This window comes from Lytechinus variegatus, chromosome 17 (genome assembly GCF_018143015.1).
Source record: "Lytechinus variegatus isolate NC3 chromosome 17, Lvar_3.0, whole genome shotgun sequence".
Taxonomy (NCBI): domain Eukaryota; kingdom Metazoa; phylum Echinodermata; class Echinoidea; order Temnopleuroida; family Toxopneustidae; genus Lytechinus; species Lytechinus variegatus.
The window spans coordinates 13359934-13376690 of NC_054756.1; the positions used below are offsets into that span (position 1 = coordinate 13359934).

General features: G+C 35.4%; 1 protein-coding gene across 3 annotated transcripts in view; it reads right to left on the reverse strand.

Moving 5' to 3' along the window:
• The window catches only part of LOC121431040 (transient receptor potential cation channel subfamily A member 1-like), a 47482-nt gene extending 46303 nt beyond the window's left edge, over positions 1–1179 (reverse strand). For all 3 annotated transcript variants that reach the window (XM_041628503.1, XM_041628504.1, XM_041628506.1), the window contains exon 1: positions 1056–1179. In XM_041628503.1, coding sequence (XP_041484437.1) covers positions 1056–1083 — 28 coding nt within the window. In that variant the 5' untranslated portion in view covers positions 1084–1179. The remainder of the gene's footprint in view (positions 1–1055) is intronic.
• Positions 1180–16757: the final 15578 nt, after the last annotated feature.

Here is a 16757-nt window from a genome sequence, read left to right on the forward strand (position 1 = left end):
AATTTAGGACAGCCCGATTTATTTAGCAATGGAAAGGTATAGTCTCTTTCGACAAACATTCATAAAAACACTCAACAACGCCCTCCCTATCTCCCTCTCTAACACCATACAAACACCCACACAGACACACAACCATACTTTCAATAACTTTTGTGTTTTGTTTGATGACTGAAAGATGTGAAAAAATGTGCCCATTTACTGAAAATAATGGAAAATTAAATACACGCTCTTTTAATGCTCTTAGTCTTTATTAAAATACATGTATTTACTAAGCTCCTAAAGAAAGTTTGGAAATCTGGGTTTGGCCATTGTTTTCTCTCAACTCCAAATTTTACACAATGCATATTTGATATCATTCAAAACATCATCTAATTACCTTTAAAATGATACCCTACATGATATGATTATGGTTCTCATGGAGGTGCAGTGCCTTGAAATGTGGGCCAAGGTCAAAATTCAAAAGTTGCATAAATGACACAATATCGGAAGTCACTGTTCGTTTTTTTCCGCGGGTGTTTAGTGAGCTTTTCACCCGTTTCTTTTAATTGCTTCCATGCACCATATCAACTTTAACATGGAATGAAACACATCTCTCCACAAGCAAACAAATAACAAACAAACAAACAAACATGCATGGGTATTTCAAACCACGACTTAAAACTACGTTATCTCACAGATCTACATGTTAATGTTGATGTTAAGGTGCACAAAAAGAAACCGCTGAGAAACGCACTCATCACCACGGAAAAAAAGAACAGAGGCTTTCAATATGAAATTTTCCAACTTTTGAACTTTTATCTTGCCCCCACATTTGAAGGCACTGCACCCCAATTTGAACCATAATCATATCACGTAGGGCATCATTTTAAAAAGAATTGATTGATCTTTTCATTGGTATCAATCACACATTTAATATTTTCTAAAACCGAGGAGGGATTATCGATCAAAATCAGATTTCCAAACTTTTCTTGAGGAGTTTATCATTCAATAACCTTTCTCGAGTATAAACTTGCAAACTTGTAGGCATATATTTACGAGGCCTTCGAATCACTTACCTCCTCCTTTCTCGAGTATAAACTCCATAATTTCAAGCTTTCCTGCGCCACATGCATGATGGAAGGGTACTGAATTGCTGGAATCGCGTAGGTGTAGCCGTGACGGGTCCTTTTTATAAACCCGCTCAAAATCCTTTAAGCTACCTCTCACAGCAACCTGTAACAGAAAATTTAAAAAACATATATATGATAGAGAGAAGAATTGAATACTGTTGCCAGACGGGATTCTTTTTATGAGGGTTTAGGATATCGAGAATAAAACTGATCGAAAACATTATAAGAAGAGGTTGCAAGGCTGTTAATCTTGCCACTCTTGTTTAGATTTGGTGCACAATACACGTGAAATTCTGCAAGAATTTTTCAATTAAAACGTAGACTTACACTTTCTCTTTGCATTCGATAGACCTCTTTCATATTCCCCCCTCTTTTCCTTTGTCATGTTCATCATGTTCTCCCGCGTACTTCACTTACTTACTCCTTCTCCTCACTCTCTATCTCTTTTTATTCATCCCAAATGTAGAAAACAATATCGCTGCGAGAACTCACAGGGCTTCAAGATTGATAAGTCTTAATTAAAGTCGATGCGTCTAGTTTGTCAAGGACGGCACACAAACCAGCCATGTAAGAGAGTCGCTTGCTGTAACGGAACATCAGAAGGGGATCACGTCCAAATTATCTTCTTTTTGTGAGCAAGGGATATTAGAAAGGACAATGAATTGCTTGGTAAATATATCATTAAACGTGGGACCTTATACCAAATTCTAGTCTTGAAAAGTACATTTCATCATAAGATCAGTACACTGTAAAAAATATTGGGCAAAATTTTAACCAGCACGAGGGTAGTTATGTATCCAACCAATTTTTGGCGGTATTTTACCCAATGCGGGAAGCATATTGTCAAGTAAGGTTAAAAAATAAGCAGAAATTACTTAAGAATGAGCAAAATTTTCATCATACTGGATAAATGATAATGCCCAAAAGAAATGCCCAATGTTGGTTGGATACATAATTACCATCATGGAGCATTTTTACCCAAAATTTTTAAGAGTGTACGTTTTCTTTTTACGCGCCTTAATTGATCAAAGGTCAATATTAAGCTCTGTCCAGCTCAGCGCATGCAGATCACATAATTACTTTTATCCATCATACAGTCATATTGCTTCATTCTATGGTTATGTTAACAGCAAACTTACCCTCAATAACGGACTCCATTATTGGGAGATTTTCGCAAACAGCCGATTGAGGTTTATAAAATGGCAAATTCGCGCCCAATACAAAGGGCAAATATTTATTTACTATAAGAGCTTTTATCGTTCATTGTCATTAGAAGAATTATACTTCGATAACGCTCTCTTTTATTGAAGAAGTTCTCTGGAGCATTCCATACCCATTTTTTTTTCTTCTTCCTTCTCTCTCCCTGCCTGTCTTAGTTTTTATGGTTTAGTTTTCTTCTTATTATTGTTCTTTATCTTCTTTTCATCCAAATCATTTTGCTGTTGCTTTTATGATGACAGATTGACAGCGTTATTATTACTCTTATTGTAATTAATGTTGTTGTTATCATCATTCTTGCTCTTCGTCACCATTACCACCCCCTCTCTCTCTCGCTCTCTCTCTTAAATCTATATTTTGTAATTTCTTCCTTTCTATTTTTATCGTTCATGCCCCCCCCCCTCTCTTTCTCTCCTGAAGGATGTTTCTTGAAAGAAGGGCTTAGCACTGATAGATTTAATACACTATGGGCTACAGATAAGAAAGTGTGTTAAAAATAGAGATGAAATGATATGATTGTAAAAATGAATTCACGCATATTGTTGTCTTAAACGCATTCGCTCGTTATTAAAATCCTCGTCGCTGTCTTCACATTTCTCAACGTCTTTGGTTTTGTGTTATGCAGTAATAAACATTGTGTATTTCATATATGTATTATATATATATATATATATTTATATATATATATAAAATACATATGTGAAAAAAAAAACATGTAAACTGTACTTTTGAGCAAAACTTGTGGCTCACTTTAGTATGTTTGTATGTATGTATGTCGGTATACATGTATATGTGTGTATATACATGTATATATATGTATAAATATATATATATACATGTATGAAATACACCGTGTATATTACTTTGTAATAAAGCTTGTGGCTCAATTCAAAATGTAACTTTAGTGTGTTTACAGTTCACTGACAGTTAAATAGCTTGGAAGATTGTGACTAACTTTTATATCATCTTTCGTTCAAACGCAAATGCTGAATTCTCACATCTTAAAACAGTATCAACCACTTTAATTAACAGCAACACTAAACAACCACAATTCATAATCACTAAAACTATTACCAAAGTACCTTTTGTCTCATCTGCACTATTACGCACGACTATATTACCATGGTAAATACGGGTTACAGTCCGTAGTCACATATACCAAAACCAATCCTGGGCTCCTTTTGCAAATTCAAAAACTTTTTTTTTAAATTAAAAAAAGTCAACATTGCATTAATTTTACTTGTCCTAGTATTTGGTGTACATGTAGTCAGCAAAGGTACATCCGTGGATGTCATTCAGTGCATATTCTATTATAATGAATTGTTTAATATCTTATTTAGATATGTTTTATCAATATGGAGAGTACAATACATGAGAATATCCGCTGTATGTGTTATTTCATTTCGTAGGCCTAACGTGCTTTGGATATATGGCTACCAACAAAATTAATATACCAATACCAAAATATTAATGGGTGTATGTACATGTAAGACTTACTTATTCCCTGTCTAGCCAAATCACTATGCAAGATTATTATCTTCTTTATTGGTGCGACTTGTTACATAGTCAGAGAAGCGCCGCGGATATTCATTAATGTGGTTGCACTTAAAGGCTTCGCCACTGCAAACTCATTGATAGGGGATTGCAGAGAAGGTATTAATCATTCAAAAAGATGCTAATACAACAATTTACAATTTTATCTTTTTTTTAATTGTGTGGTGTTGAGCATTTTATTCCCTGTAGTCAGGTAGTCGATGCTAGGCGGGATTCTCACAATGCAGTTTCTTAATATGCCTTACTAATCTATGCATTTTCCAGCAAAAATGCTCGGTTGATAATCTAATAATCTCAAATACCACTATGGTGTGTAATAATAATTACAATATTCAGTTCGTTTACAGCGCATAACACATAGCAACGCATGTCCCTATGCATTTTAATGAAATTAAGGAAAGAAATTAGAAAGTAAATAAAGAGTGTTGGGCACTGAATTCATTACAACTTAAACAGATATTTTTTTGGGAGGGAAGTCTTAAACTTATCTAAATCATGTATATTTCTCACCTACTGAGAAAGTGAATTCCATAAGACGGAAGAGGCAAGTGGAAATAAGCGCTGACCAATACGTTTTGGCAACAATGGGAGGAATAGCAAACAGTCGCTTTGTGCTTGATCTTAGAGTACGAGGAGTCTGATGTAAAGTTAATAGTTCGGTTAAATATGATGGAGCTATCTCATGGAATCATTCATATGTAAAAACTAATCAATTGAAGAAAATACGAGAATGAACAGGAAGCCAATGTAAGTTTCGTTGTACAGAGGTGACTGATTCATATTTTTCGAGTTTGAGTCATTAAATGTAGCAATTAGAAGAGATCATTATTCCCACGGTAGTTCATTTAAATGAGTTGAGTTTACTCGGCGAGCCTCACACATATGTCTAGTCAACTCCTATACCGTACATATTCATTCACTCTATTTTTACTGAAAACTGAGACCTGCTCCAGAAAGGCTGTTGAATTAAGGAGGTTGGGTGTTTGGACTGAAAACATCACCGGGTATATCATGAATAATAACATCCACTGTCATGTACTTCATCTATAGTGCATCTGCAGCATTCCTCAAATGTGTGCGCATAAATACTGTCATGATTATCATATATTGTAGTTGGTTTGAATTTTGGGAAATACTGTAGTTTGAGAATACTTATAATTTCTTTATTTTTTCCTTTACTTTATTTCCACATTATCTATCTTTTTTTTAATATATTTTTGAGGGGCTCATTTTTCTTATGGTTAATGTTTTTTGTGGTTAATTAAGTATTCTTTAAAAGAACATTATAACAAATGCATGTATAATGTCTATAAAGAGAAGGCCATTAAAATCATTAACTTTTAGAGTTTGTGGTGGTAAATGATGGAGACCTTCTACTACAAAGAACGTTGTGAGATTCTTAAAGAGATATATAGATACTTGCATCTGGGTCTACGCACAACTTATCTAATTTCCTAACCCGACTCTAAAAGTTTAGTCCATTTGCAGACACTTCGCCTAAACACTATGTGGTCTAGTTACCATTTGACGTATCTATTTACCAGTAAGGCAATACCCGTTTCGACTGACATCTTGGACAGTTTAGTGTGGTTGAACCAATACTATTTAGACCATATTTTAATAAATACCAACTGGCTTTATTCCATGTAACCGAACATCACACAGGGGCTGTGCAGAGCTTACAAGTACGTCAATCAGGCATTTTCGTACAATGGTAGGGCATTTAGCAATCAATTAGCAGAAGCTTCCGATAACGCTGACAATCTTTTGTTAAAAGCCATCTATAAGAAAGCGGCCTTTTTTTCAAAATCGGTGAATCAAAACACCATTATCGTCCTGGGGGCGTTTCATGAAAGGACTTGTCGGACGTTTTATCTGACAAGTCCCATTTTATCCGACAGTTGCTATAGGAACAGTGCCTCTCAGCCAATCAAATTCATGGAAAGATGTCAGATCTGACAACTTGTCAGGTGAAAATATTGATGAAACGCTCCCCTAGACTCTCGAAAACCGACATAATTGCAATTCCGGTCCGAATCGCAAGATGACATTGTGTTGTCCCTCTCCACCAATCTACAATCGAATCTGATTCGCATTGTTCCAAAGGCGTCTGCAAAATGGATGCCAATTATGTCCCACAAGCATACCCTTACAGTGCCTATTCAGGAGTAAGTAGAGTTCTAGGACATTAAGTAAGCATGGTGATGCCTCATCATTTTTCTGACCAATATACATCTCGCACCGTCTTTCAAATCGTGAGGGCTGTATCTAGGTCACGTTCGTTCTAAGGCGGTCGTACGGCGAGTCGGTAACAGCCGTTTTAACGTTTTTTTTGTACCAGCTACATAGAGGTGGTTTGAATAAAAATGAATAAAACGACTGTTTTCGACTCGCCGTACGGCCGCCGTAGAACAAATGTGACCAAGGTATTAGACTGAGCATCATATCATCATAGTCATACAAGGATAAACTGTCTCGATTAAGAAATCAAATCCATAAAACAAAGGACAGTCCCAGCTGTGGTAGAAACGGAAGAACGATGGGCTATGCACTGCTTGGGAAACAAATAAGTCAGTCATTCTTAGGATCGTACAATTTGGATAGCTTGTCACAAGCCATGCGTTTCATAGCATTTGAAAACTGAACACAAAACATGTTGAAACCAAATCGTTCAGTTTACGCTATCAAATTTCAATATAAACAAATAAAATATGATATATCCACTGAGAAGTATAGTTCCTCTTGCCCTTCCATCTCCATTTATCTCACTATTGTAACTCCATATACCTTCGAATGTTTTTTTTATCAATGTTATTCTTCGTAACTGATACATGTATGTAACGCGGTCCGTTAGACTGCGTTCCATATCAGTTAATATATAATTACCATGAAATAATGACTTCTAATCAATCCTGACGCTTGATGAGTGGTTGGCCAATGTTAACATGGTATTACCATTTGAAAGCAAAGTTAGGTCCTATTATCATAGTATATGTTAAATAGAAGGCTCAGAAAGAATGATCTGCTATTCACTTGCCATTGATATCAATAAAAATCTCCATCATGTATAAGAAAGGACAAAGACCCCATCTACTGATGATACGAAGTCAGGTATGACGTCATTCCATAAACCCATTTCTGTCAAACTTAATTTCATATTTTGAAGAAGATGTTCACACCACCTTACTACACCCTAGACTGTTTTAAATAGGTCATCGGTTGACCAGCAGTTTGAACTACGAATGGGATCATTATGTGATTATACGCGTAAAAAGCGTGTCTTCGGACACACTTCTTAAGATCGATGCTGTCCTTAAAGGTAAATGCGTATAACACACAATGTTGTGGAAAAATAACTCCATTCTCTGGCTAGATGCTTCAGTAATTATAAATCGCATAAAATGTGGGGTGTGGTCTGTGGGGATCTGTGCATAGGTGCATGAATTGCGTGCAGTGCTAATCATACGGGAATCATATGAAGCAAACGAGCACAAATGGTATGAATTTGCGACACTCTACACAAATGTTGATAATGATATTGATAATAAAGGTGATAATGATGAATACGATGATGATAATGTTGATGATGACGATGATGATGATACTGATAATAATAACGATGATTATGATACAGATAATAATAATTATAATAATAATGATAATGATAATAATAATAATTATAATAATACTGATAATAAAAATGATAATAATGATAATAGAAATAGTGAAAATAATAATAAAGTAAATGATAATGATAATGACAATAAAGATGGAGTTAGATGTACTTTATATTTCATCACCCCCATATTCATTAAAACCAATACATCATCGTTGTCATAACCCGACCTCCCATCTAACATAAGTGAGTACTTTAAGTGTGGTCAGATGCCTGCAAGCAAGTCAAATGCCTGTTAAATTGGTCCGCGGCATGATTCAGACCGATGGGGAAAAGGGCATGTCTCTCGAACCGACAACTGTCTTGCCTTCTTAATTCGGTCGATAATCTATTGGGCAGTGGACACTCGGGGTGTGGTAGTATTACGAGACTCTATGGATATAGACCCGTTCACCCTTATAATGCATGGATGATGTCGTTTAATCATGCGACCTATATTCTAATCTTGGTGTTCATTTTCTCATCGGTTTTCTTTGGTATTCTTTGGTTATCATAATCTCCATTTTTTTTGCTGATGCGACGGTCACACCGGCAAATCCGATTGCAAACTGATCATCGATGACGTTTTTTCCAATGACATACCATATATATCGGTCGGTTTGGAGTCGGTTTCGCTGATGTAAATGTGCATGAAACTAATTAATTCACCCTTATACTGCATTGATGACGTACTTAAATCACGTGACCTATGGTATCCATTTTCCTTCATGTCTTCGTTAGTTAAAATCCAGGGCCCAGGGAACGACTTTTAGTGAGGGTTGTGATGTAAATTTGAAAAAGCCAAAAAAAGGAAAAAGGGTCTTACTACAAAATGGAGATCAATTTGGTCCCGAGAAATTTGAAAAACAAGAAAAAAGTGCACGTTTCACTACAAAATAATGGTCATTTTGTTTATTTTTCTCTATTTTTACACAACATTTAGAATACCTTGGGGTGCTGCCTATGGATAATGATATACACACATCATCCCGAAAGGGGGGAGCACCCCCCCCCCTCTCCCCTTCCCAGGGCCATGTACAAATGTCGTTGCTTATTTCCTTGCATTAGTAAACGATAATGAGCTATATTATAGGCAAAAAGGGTAGTAGTGAGCAATATTTCAATGATAATTTTCTCCTCTCTATAATGATGGGAAAAATAAAATTCAATCTATTAATACAAATTCAAATGCATTTTCTGCTGATTTCTTTGAATATGAAAATGATTGATTATATCTATTATTTTGATAGTGATGATAGACATCGTCATTGCTGAATAAAGCGATTGGATTGAGATCATAGGGAATATATGAATATCGACAGAGATAGAGAGGGAAGCGTTAGGTGAATAAAATTGAATTGTAATTGTAAATTGTGTTTATCTCAAGTATGAATGCGAATGCCAAAATCATTCTCACTACAAAATAAATTTTATGTGAATGCACTGTTATGCCTTAGATCCTGATACGCAAATAGGTGTATGCTACATGAAGCAGAAAATCACAGAACATCAGTCTGAATGGTACATCTTGATAGAAGTACGTCACTGACATGAATTTTATACTGATATAATTTATCATTACTCGGGATTTAAGACGATTGTTTAAAATCAGAAACAGCTAACGTTTCAAGTTACTTTCTCTTCCATTCGTTGTGGTGTTTCTTCAACGATGAAACCCTGAAAGGGACTTAAAAGGGACTTTACCCAGATCAATCTCCGTTACAAGTTGTAATAAGAAGAAGATAAAAATATCTTATTCTTTGTTGTTTCTTTTATTAACGATGAAAGCCTGAAAGACGGTTTAAAGGGAAAGTCATGCTGACGTCAGGTTGACTTAGTTTGATTTTTTCTTTAAAAATATTCCTTCGTTGAACCTTATACCATGATATCCAGAGCGATTTACAAACAAATTAGTTGTTGCGTAATGTTTTTCAAACTTACTGGACAATATGCTTCCCGCACTGGGTAAAATACTGCCCAAAATTAGTTAAACATATAATTACCCTCGTACTGGTTAATTTTTTTCCCAATATGTGTTACAGTGTAAACCGACTCCAAGCGGACTTCCGGTACGTCATTTGAAATATTACATAATTGATTTGATCGGTCTGGAGACGGTTTTCACAAATGAGACTGTGGAGACTGTCTTTGTATAATTCTCAACCCAAAACAAATCTTTTTACAAAAAATCCCCCTTAAAGTGCTTTGCCTTCCCCCAAGTCCATTCCTCCCTTGAGTACCAATCTAGTAGATCGGACATGTTAATCTGGACAGCACTGCCCAAAGAAAATAAATATCTGGGAGCCCACTTTAGGCTACTGTGATGGAGATATGAGATATGTTACTTCGTCAACTGAAGATTTCCCGAAAGAATAAGCCTTACTGGCAAAACCTGAAAAATGGGCAAGATAGCCAAAATTATCTTGGCTCATATCTCGAGATGAGTGTGGTTCTGTCGGTAACATATTAGGTTTAGAAAGTAAAGATGGTTAGACCTCTGTGTACTATCAATGAAATTGATATAACTGTCTCCCATTCATGCTATTTTTTTGGGGGGGAGTGGGGTCGGGTTGCTTTATTTTTTGTTATTTCCATGTATATCAAGTGATGGGGGTATGGTCTGAGCTGCATCGGATGCATTGTATAACGTCATTGGTATACATGTTTACGTATCAAGAATGTAGGATCATAAGAAATAGCCATAACCTGATTATATCTCTTTTTTAATATATGAATTGCTTATTCGCCCTAGATATGAGTTAAAGTGTACCAAGAATTGTTTCTTCTTGAGTTTTCGTCATGACATTTTATTTAATTTTGCACAATGTAATGCATGGTTGGCCAAATTCATCTTAAAACCTTAATGGCAGAAACGAATACAAGCATAGAAGTAAACAAAATCACATTTTTCCTTTTCGTGGCCAATTCGTGACCTTATACTCTGACGTGTGTCTATATTCCATTGCTTTACGCTAAACTCTGACCTTTCCTTTATAAGATAAACCCCTGCTGCAGAAATAAATCCGAAGCTTCACTCCTAACGATCCAGTCACACTAAAGAAAACCAACCCTGAACCGACCGACGGTACATCATGGAAAGAAACGATGAAGTCTCAATCGGTCTTGGTAATAGTGTCGGTGGTGTGACTGCGTATGGCATTACAGACATCGTGTAAACCTTGTTCTATTTAACGAATATGTTTTGCAAGCGGGTCGTCAATCAATATACCTTGGTATCGAGGAATTCGTCAAGCATTCAGCGAAGAAATGGTTTCTCCGATGCGATATGGTAGCAAAGGATAGAAAAAGGCAAACGTGCCATTCTTCAACTGTTTGAAGCCTAGAAAATTAACTCAATGAACGAGGCCCGTATGTAAGAATGTTCCTTGTCCTATATTTTTTTCAAAAGCATACTTTGAGAGTACACGCAACATGAGGCTATTTTGAGATATTGTACAATGTCTCAGAATTTATTATTAAAAATCATCTTATTGATGTTGGTGTTGCTTGTGTATTTCACTAAAGTAGTGACTCATACATGTAGGCCTATTTCACAGAACAACTAGAAACTATAGCTTGAGATTTTACAAGCTTGACATGTACCATGAGTAATCCGTATTTGGTCATACATGGTAATATGACATCTGAAAATATCTGACATCCCCAAAACCGCCCAAATATCCGTTGATATCAATTAAAATTGGATTCTGTATTTAGAATATGTCTACCAGACAGACTTTGCATTTCGACGTATAACTTGACAGAAGGAATGAATATGTCTTTTGCATAAACGACAACAAAACTCATAAATTATAACAAATGTTGTCGGTTTAATTCTAAAATGAATACATCATTCTTCAGTCACGCCAAACATGCGTACACGTAAATTTGTATGCGGATACTATAGGCAATTCACAGTCTAACATTTATCAATGAAATGAAACACCATTTCTCGCTAAAAATCAGTCGGGCGTATACTGATTCATTATCACTCAAAGATGTACAGAATGGAACAACGGTATAGTATCATCGATCACTTTCAGTTCACTGCCAGTGATTATTTTGCTTCCCATCCGTGAGTTACAAAAACCACCAACAATCTATTTTCATATATGAAAAGAGATCACAGAGAGAATTATATTTTACCTTTATCGTCATAGCAACAATAAAATCACATAGTTACAGCGATAAACTGTGATATTATAAAATGTATATTTTGCGATGCTTAAACGTCGCGGATAGAGTGCCTTAGCAAATGCATGGAGAAAAAACGAAATACGAGTATTTCATTTTTGCGTATTTTCAGTCTGTAAGTCTTTTCTTCAATGTTATTGTCCATCTGTAACGTGTTTCCATTGTAGGTTTCTTGTGGAGGTAGGAGCTATGTATATACATGCATGCGAAGCAGAAAAGGAGAAGGAATGGTGTACGAGAGATAGACGTAGACAAAAGGTAATAAGTATATAAAAATATAAAAAAAATAGAGAGTTACAAAATCTCACCGAGATAAGTAAGGAGGTGCTAGGTTAGAAATGCGTGACCTAAATCTCTTGCTGTTTCATCCTTGGCTTTTAAAAACTTCTAACACCACAGCGAGACAACCCCACAGAGACCAGATTTTAGGTGTCATTGCACTTTTATTTGTATTGGGACAAGTCAATCGTATTTCATCCTTTTAAAGGCTTTGTAGATAAAGATATAGATGAAATCTTTTCTATCGTAGTCTAACTAGTAATTCCTTGTCATTTGTCGATTCCAAATTTTTAATTAATCTTGTTCGGGAATTGTTCTTTACTAAAAAAAGCTAATCAAAATTTACAAGGGCACTGCCCAAATTCCACTCGGTCAAATTGAACAATGATTTTTACACAGGCTAGCTTTAGTAATTGTTACACTGTTAGAAAATTTATCCTTAAACTAAAAGAAGTTCCTGCAGCAGAGTCTCGAGAACACCTGTAATCTTACCAGATTGCGTAATCTTACAGGAAATTGGCATTTGGTGTGTGTAATCTTACAAATTTCCTTAAATAAAACACTCTTTTCCCCTTTTTCTAACAGACCTGTTCTGTTAAATTGCAGAAAAATTCCTGTTTCATGAATTTAAAGAATGATTCTGGTATTGCTTTCTGCAAAATCTTCTTTTATTTTTCTGTAAAATCAGGGTTTTTTTAACAGTGTACTAAACGCATGTATATAATTAAGAGATCGGCTCAATCACAGAGAGGTTATATAGCCCCTCACATCAATTTGGTACAGAATATTAAGTCACAAAATGGCAAAAGAAAGACCAATGAAAATGATATGAGATTAAACAAACTGCCTCAGTTTATTACATTAATATGTCCTTTTCAGACAAGTATTAGTGATTGGGTCAATCATAAAGAAGCTACAAGAAATTAACATCAACATTTTGAATGACTGGAACAAACACACAGCCTCCCCCCCCCCTTGGTGATGTCCCGGGTAGAATTTGAACACGGTGTGTGTCTGCGCGTACCTCACTCAGCCGCACACAGATAATCCTTAGTAAAGGTTATTGAAGATAGCCTGTGTAAAAAATGTTGTTTATTTTGACCGAGTGGAATTTGTGCAGTGCCCTTGTAAAGTTAATGTTTCGATTTGCTTTTTTTTAATGTGTACTTTTGTGTAGTTGTTGTATATTTAACTGACATATGTCAACGAATCCAGATTGATGAAACTGTTTCTGATTTTTTTTTCGGTATCTTTCGGGGTCCCACAAGGGTCCCGTCTCGGCCCCTATACTGTTCACTTTATACACAAGTCATCTCATTGAAATTATGCATAGTAGATTTCCTAAAGTATCTTGTCACTGCTACGCAGATGACACACAGGTCTATCTGTCTTTGACACCAGACTTACTTGCTCAGCAGCAGAGAATCTCTCTTCTAGAAGATTGTGTTGGTTACATACGTGAATGGATGCTGCATAACAAACTTATGCTAAATGAAAGTAAAACATACTTGCTAGTTATCGGTACATCTAAACAACTGGATGAATTAGATTTTGACGGGATATCAGTTGGCATTTCAGTCATAGAACCAAATTCTAATATAAGAAATCTTGGAATGTTTTTACTCGCAAATTGAATATGGAAGCACATATTAGCAATGTGAGTAAATCGTCCATACAACCTCAGACGTATAAGAAAATACTTTGACGATAAAAGCATGAAAACAATTGTTTATGCATGTATTATCAGTAAGCTAAATTATTGTAACAGTATGCTGTATAGACTCCACTCGTCTCAAATCGGGCGTCTTCAGTGAGTCCAAACGCGTGTGCAAGGCTGATTTGTATACTCAACCTAGATTTCCAAGTATCATCTCTGTCTTAAAAAAATGGCACTGCATCCGGTTCGCCAGCGAATATCTTTCAAGATTTTGTTAATCCTATACAAGTGGCCAAGCCCCCAGCTATATTTCTGATCTTCCCGTCCAATTACCATTGTATTTTGTTTTGTTTTCTTTCCAGTATCATAACTGTTTAATTGTTGATATAATTTTCTACTCTATATCGTATAAGGATTAGGTATGCATTGGATACAATTAATTTGAATTGAATTTAAATTGAACTTGAAATGATTTTCATTTTGTGTTTGTAAAGGTAGCTACACCAGACGGTGAAGTGCACCAAATATTAAAAAAAAAATATTACCAAATGTATCTTACTCACAATACGGCAATAGGAAACCTCAACGGTGATCAAGTTCGATCCGTCCAAGTAATATCATGAATGCTGTTTACTATGCTATTACTCTCCGATGAAATATTAAGTCAAAGGTGACGCCCAAACTGATTGGAAGGCAAAAACGTGGTCCCGTGAGACTGTACTATACAAATTCATGAGCATTCGAAGAAAATGGAATCGACTCGGAAGTCACTCAAAAAGGAGCCGATTTAAATTGATAAGCGTGATATAATTTTAAGAGGCAATAAACGAGAAAATTATGTAAATTAATACTTTCAGTCGCATCCTTGATTCCCATTATCTCTGCCTGTTTCTTGTAGCCTTCCTGCGGTATCACTCTCTGTTGGTTATGCTCTTGCATTTCATTTGTTTTGTTTCATTCATCAATATTAAAAACAAATTCATTTAAAATTACAACATAATATGATAACTAATAAAATAACATCGGATGGATCGCCCTACTCATCTGAGCTATTACAGCACAACTGTTCCGCCGAGGGGTCCAGTCATATTAAACAAAAAAGGACAAAATTCATATAAAAAAATAAATTCATTTACAAATTATAAATATAAGAGCAACATTGTGTAACGGGAGAACGGGCAGCTGCAACCCCAACTCCACCCTACATTAGAAACCAAGTACCTGCACTCACCCATAAAATACCAACAAAATAAAATTATTGAACTTTGGTTTAAAGCGAAATAGTTTCCAAGTTTTGTTCGTTGGCTTATCATTCACGGACAATGAAATTAGAAAATGAATATTTTAGCAGCCCCATCCAATGACGAGTCCTCAATACTTGAATCTCCAAGGGACGCGGTATAGTAAGAATTTTTTTATATATGATAGAATTTGACACGTCTTAACCAATACCCGTTTCACAACATGAACAAGGTTAATATTTGATTTAATTTGATATATTTTTTTTCTTCTACATTCATAACAGTGATATACAATACAATTTCCATTACATAAAAAACATAAATATATCAGTAATTTATTTTGGTATTAATCAGAAAGAAAAAAAATAAAAAATAAAAAATTCATTCTAAACAAATATGATCAACTACCAACAAATATAATTTAACATTTACAGTTTGCAGGAGAAGGATTGTCATTATAAGCAAGGATTGTCAATATGGCAACAATACTCTATTTCATCAAGAGGCGAAATGTGGGAGGGAGCATATTTTTTGGTAAAAATAAAAAAGTATTGTAGAAAAAAAATCATTAATCAGAGGGGAAACATAGGCAAAGAAGTAAAAGGAGAGGAAAGGGAACATGCAATAATAATAACAACAAGAACAATAATAATAATAGATAATGATAACGATTTAATTTTATTTGCTTGGCTGATGCACTCTCAGGAAATAAGTTTAGGGAACCTACGAATTGTTGTTTAAAGAAAGTACATACCAAACGAATGGATATTTTGTCTTGAACAACAGTTGGAATTTTCAAATGTTAACCGACCTGTAAAGCTGTTCGTAAGTTAAGGGCGACTTTAAGAACGACTGATGATCCTTGAAACGGTCCCCTGGTAGGTTGGTTAAAATATTCTGACAGTGTGTGTAAGCTAAGGATACAGAATGGCAAATAAGGCCCAAAAAAGGTTCATGGGAGTATTTTCAGGAAGAAGAAAAAGTAAGCGATTTTCACTGACTTTTTCTTATTGGTTACTGAATTACTGAAATATGTGAATCGTATTGACTCAAAGCATATTCGCTTCATGAATCATTCGCTTGCGGGGGTCATAAACTATGAGAATGTTAATGTCAAGTGTTATGTATTGATTAAACCCTTGAGAACTATGACATCGTAAGTGCTTCTTAAGGCAGTGAACAGATGTAAATGCTTCGTTTGGCATTTGAATTTGCACAAGCGAAAGGCATCGTCTCGCTTGGAGTACGATTTTGTTCCCTTTTCGGTGATTTCTTAAATTTTTCTTTGTATTTTCCGAGAGAACATGTACATATAAGAAAAACATGAGAGACAATGAGTTGAATTGTACAGTAGTAAAATTAGATAGAGTCCAATTGTTTTTATTTTCTATCCCCATGGTGCCTATTTCCTTCCCCCCCCCCTCCACCATTCCTTTTTTTTATCTATTAGAACTTGATCTATTTAAAAAATCAAACTTTATTTATCTCCACCCCACCCTCTGGCTGCCTACATCTATATCTGTCTATCTATTATCTATCTATCTATTTCTATCTATCTAGCTATATATCTCATTCTCTTTTTAGTCCCCTTTCCTTTTTCTTCTTGTTTCCCATCTATTTTTTTTAGATATCCACGACCCCCTCCCCCTCCTTCAAAGATAGATCAACATTCCTATGTCTTTTTAATTCAGAAAGTAACATTTGATATTCTCTTTATTACCCCGTGGGGTTATGTGACTGTGCCTTGGGCGCCAAACCTTCAACACCACGACGAAGAGTACACTAAACGATTAATGGAATCTCGAAGGGAGGGGGTGGATAACAAATTCGCATATATACAGTCACACAAA